At 54.6% G+C, this 4,868-nt stretch overlaps 1 protein-coding gene across 1 annotated transcript; it reads left to right on the top strand.

The window, feature by feature from the left end:
* The first annotated feature begins 774 nt into the window (after positions 1-774).
* Positions 775-4,103, top strand: LOC132157928 (neurotrophin receptor-interacting factor homolog). Its single transcript, XM_059567181.1, has 2 exons — positions 775-1,403; positions 3,776-4,103. Exons 1-2 carry the CDS (start codon positions 775-777, stop codon positions 3,786-3,788), a joined length of 642 nt encoding a protein of 213 aa, XP_059423164.1. The 3' UTR covers positions 3,789-4,103.
* The last annotated feature ends 765 nt before the right edge of the window (positions 4,104-4,868 follow it).

Here is a 4,868-nt window from a genome sequence, read left to right as displayed (position 1 = left end):
TAATGCAGCCTAAAAATCCTTTGACGGATTTGGATATTAAAAGCATATTAGTATGTTATGTGTAAACCTGGTTAAAGAGATGGGTCTTTAATCTAGATTTAAACTGCAAGAGTGTGTCTGCCTCCCGAACAATGTTAGGTAGGTTATTCCAGAGTTTAGGCGCCAAATAGGAAAAGGATCTGCAGCCCGCAGTTGATTTTGATATTCTAGGTATTATCAAAATTGCCTGACTTTTGAGAATGTAGCGGATGTAGAGGATTATAATGTAAAAGGAGATCATTCAAATACTGAGGTGCTAAACCATTCAGGGCTTTATAAGTAATAAGCAATATTTTAAAATCTATACGATGTTTGATAGGGAGCCAGCGCAGTGTTGACAGGACCAGGCTAATATGGTTGTGGAGGAGGAGGCGTGGTTTAGCGAAGCCTGCAGCGGGAGAGAGAGTCGGGAGACGAACTGTGAGTGAGCGGGTTGAACGGAAATAATCAACACCTGTCTCTTGTTTCAGTAATTGCCGTGGAGAGAGTATTTACCGCCAGGGGAAACCGGAGTAGTAGAGAGAGAAGGACTGCTGATGACCGAATGAGCCGGAAGCCGCTACCCGGAAGTGTTGTTTAGTTTGTTGTTGCCGGTGTGAGAGAAACCGTTCTGCTAAGTAATTTTGTTAATAAAAGCATCAGCAGTCAAGCCGATCCCTTGTCCTCTTCCTTTCCATCCTTGAACCTTTCTACACTGGTACCGAAACCCGGAAAGGAAGAAGGACCGCCGCCGCCATGCAAAACCCGTCCTCCACGCCACTCGCGGACATCATCGCGTCCCTCCCGGTCCTGCATTGCGAACAACACCAGGCCCTGCTGGACTTGAGGACCGACCAGAAAAGGCGGTTCCAGGCCATCGTACAAGCCCAGCAGGAGGACCGCGAGAGGATCCGGAGCTGGATCGACCAGGAGGTACCCGCCGAGGCCACCGGGCCGCCCACAGTCCCGGTGCATCTGCCAATGCACAAGATGGGGCCCCAGGACGATCCGGAAGCGTTCCTGGAGCTCTTCCAGAAGTCGGCGGAAGCCTGCCGGTGGCCCCGCGAACAGTGGCCGGTGCGCCTCATCCCCCTGCTCTCGGACGAGGCCCAGGTGGCCGCGCAACAGCTCTTGGTGGCGAACCTCCTGGTCTTCGACGACCTGAAGAGGGCCATCATCCAGCGGGTCGGCCGGAGCCCCGAGCAACATCGCCAGCGCTTCCGATCCCTGGACTTGGGGGAAGCCGGTCGGCCCTTCGCGATGGACCAACAGCTCCGGGACTCCTGCCGCAAGTGGCTACTGGCCGAGGGAAGTGACGTGGAGCACGTCATCGACCTGGTGGTGCTGGAGCAGTTCATCGCTCGGCTGCCAAAGAAGACTGCCGAGTGGGTCCAGTTCCACAATCCCACGTCGCTGGACTCGGCCATCCACCTGGCGGAGGACCACATGGTGGCGTGCCCAGGGGTCGGCGAACCCCTACCCTCTGCCTCTCTCTCTTCTTCTCTCCCCCCTCCTTCTCTCTCTCGCCCTGTCCCTCTCCCTAGGTCCCGGCCACCCGGCCAACCTCGAGTCCCGCCCCGGGGGTTCAAGAGCACCGCCCAGGGGGGCGGGACTGATGGCCGCCGGAGGGGACAGCGCTTCGGTTTCTCCACGCTCTCCTCGCCAAACGTTCAACCCACTCCCTGTCACTGGGGCGGGGGGAAGGTCTGGGCTGGCCTGTTGGCGTTGCGGGGATCTGGACCATTTCGTGGACCGATGTCCAAAGATGGAGGTGGGGACAATGATCCGGGTCCCGGACTTCCAGCAGGTCACCCCCGGTCAGGCCGGCAAATACCAAATACCTGTGAGTATCAAGGGGGTTATTTATCCGGCCTTGGTGGATTCAGGATGTAACCAAACCTCGATCCATCAAAGCCTGATTCAACAGGGGGCATTGGATACCAGCCGTGTGGTTAAGGTGCGGTGTGTGCATGGGGATGTAGTGGAATATCCGGTAATGCCTGTCGTTATCCATTTTCAGGGTCAAAAGCATAGCGTCGAGGTGGCCGTTAGTCCGCACCTCCGGCATCCAATAATTTTGGGTACGAATTGGCCTGCCTTCGCGGCTCTATTGGGGTCTCTGTGCACGGATGCCTCTTGGGGAAATAAGGCCCGGAATGGGAGCTCGCGGGTGCAGGTGGGAGAAACTGAGCCGGGACCGCCGGGCCCTGCTCCAGGGGAACCGTGTGAAGTCGAGAGATTGGGTCTCTCGGAGCGCGATGACTTTCCCCTGGAGCAGTCTCGGGATGAAACATTGAAACATGCGTTCCAACAGGTCCGTACCATCGACGGCCAGCTTCTCCAGCCTACCCAAACGCTCTCCTATCCGTATTTGTTAGCTCCAAGGAGCCGCAGGGAAATGCTTTTCCAAGCGGCTCATTCTAATCCAATGGCGGGCCACCTGGGACAGGCTGCCACACTAAATCGCCTTATGACCCGTTTTTTTTGGCCGGGCATTCACGAGAATGTGCGCAGGTGGTGCGCGTCTTGTCCTGAATGCCAGTTGGTAAACCCACCGGCCACCCGAAAAGCGCCATTGCGCCCCCTCCCATTAATGCAGGTCCCCTTTGAGAGAATTGGTATGGACCTCATCAGGCCATTAGAGCGATCCGCAAGGGGACATCATTTTGCATTAGTCGTAGTCGATTATGCAACATGATATCCGGAAGCAGTGGCCCTCCGCGACATTTTGGCTAAGAGTGTGGCGGAAGCACTGTTTTGTTTAATCTCCCGGGTGGTGGTTCCGAAAGAAATCCTCACCGATCAAGGCACGGCGTTTATGTCACGTACGTTACATGAACTTTACGAATTATTGGGCATTAAATCGATTCAGACCAGCGTCTATCACCCACAGACCGACGGCCTGGTATAACGCTTTAATCGCACGCTTAAGTCAATGATTCGTAAATTCGTGCAGGAAGAGGCCAAAAATTGGTTAAGTGGTTAGAAACCTTGTTGTTCGCCGTGCGAGAGATCCCGCAAGCCTCCACAGGGTTTTCCCCTTTCGAGCTTCTCTACGGACGGCAGCCCCGGGGGGTGCTGGATGTCCTGTGAGAAACTTGGGAGGAGGGACCGTCTCAAAGCAAAAATGAAATTCAGTATGTCCTGGACTTGAGAACAAAACTCCACACTTTGGGGCGGATATCAAGGGAGAATTTGTTACAAGCTCAGGACAGACAGAGCTGGCTGTACAACAGGGACGCTAAGTTATGCAAATTTGCACCGGGAGAGAAAGTACTTGTATTACTCCCAACATCAAGCTCCAAATTAATGGCAAAGTGGCAGGGACCGTTTGAGGTCGCACGACAAGTCGGAGAGCTCGATTATGAGGTTATACGGTCGTATAGGAACGGGGCACGTCAAATATATCAACTCAATCGCCTTAAAAAATGGAAGGAGGTGGAGCCAGTGATGTTGGCGACGGTGATTAGTGGAGAGGAGGATCTCGGGCCGGAGGCGAATGTCAAATCCCAATCCCTCACCCTGGCCCCAGGTGGAGATCACCTCTCGCCGTCCCAGCTCACTGACATAACAAGATTGCAGGCTGAATTTGCCGACGTGTTCTCGCCCCTACCCGGCCGTACCAACCTGATTCAGCACCATATCGAGACGGAGCCGGGCGTGGTAGTTTGCAGCCGGCCGTATCGCTTGCCTGAGCATAAGAAAAAGGTAGTTCAGGCTGAATTAGGCGCCATGCTTGAAATGGGGGTAATAGAAGAATCCAACAGTAACTGGGCGAGCCCGATAGTTTTGGTTCCGAAAACGGACGGCTCAGTCCGTTTCTGTGTGGATTACCGCAAGGTGAATGCTGTGTCGAAATTTGACGCGTATCCAATGTCGCGGGTTGACGAGTTGCTTGATCGGCTCGGCACGGCTCGTTTTTATTCGACATTGGACCTAAGAAAGGGATATTGGCAGATCCCCTTGTCTCCTTTATCCAAAGAAAAGACAGCTTTCACAACGCCGTTTGGTTTACACCAATTTGTTACCCTTCCGTTCGGGTTGTTCGGGGGCCCCAGCCACCTTTCAGCGGCTCATGGACAAGATCCCGCGACCCCATGCTGCATATGCATTTGAGGGCGGTCTTGAGGTCGCTGAGAGGGGCTGGACTCACGGCCAACCCGAAGAAGTGTGCGGTTAGGCGTGTGGAGGTAAGGTATCTGGGCTTCCACTTGGGGCATGGACAGGTGCGTCCCCAAATTGACAAGACAGCCGCGGTTGCGACCTTTCTGCGTCCTAAGACCAAAAAGGAGGTGAGACAGTTCCTGGGGCTGGCGGGATATTATAGACAATTTGTGCCTAATTATTCGGACCTCACCAGCCCCTTGACTGACCTTACTAAAAAGGAGGCACCAGATACGGTCCAGTGGACGGAGCTGTGTCAGCAGGCCTTTACCCAAGTGAAGGCTGCTCTATGTGGCGGGCCGTTGTTACACGCTCCTAATTTCTCTCTCCCTTTTCTGTTGCAGACAGACGCGTCGGACAGGGGGCTGGGGGCAGTCCTGTCTCAGGAGATCGAGGGAGAGGAACGGCCAGTGCTGTACATTAGTCGCAGGCTCTCTAGGAGAGAGACTAAGTACAGCACCATTGAGAAAGAATGCCTTGCCATCAGGTGGGCCATCCTCACCCTCCGCTACTATCTCCTGGGACGGGAGTTTGCCCTCTGTTCGGACCACGCCTCCCTGCCATGGCTCCACCGCATGAAAGATACCAACGCGTGGATCACTTGGTGGTATCTGGCTCTACTGCCTTTTAAGTTCAAAGTGATCCACAGACCGGGTGTTCAGATGGCTGCGGCCAACTTCCTCTCC

This window comes from Carassius carassius, chromosome 15 (assembly GCF_963082965.1).
Source record: "Carassius carassius chromosome 15, fCarCar2.1, whole genome shotgun sequence".
Taxonomy (NCBI): domain Eukaryota; kingdom Metazoa; phylum Chordata; class Actinopteri; order Cypriniformes; family Cyprinidae; genus Carassius; species Carassius carassius.
The sequence above is the reverse complement of the archived record's forward strand: the minus strand, read 5'-3'. Positions and strand labels throughout refer to the sequence as shown.

Coding starts and splice junctions, on each gene's coding strand:
- LOC132157928 (XM_059567181.1), top strand. CDS start 775: ATGCAAAACCCGTCCTCCACGCCACTCGCGGACATCATCGCGTCCCTC.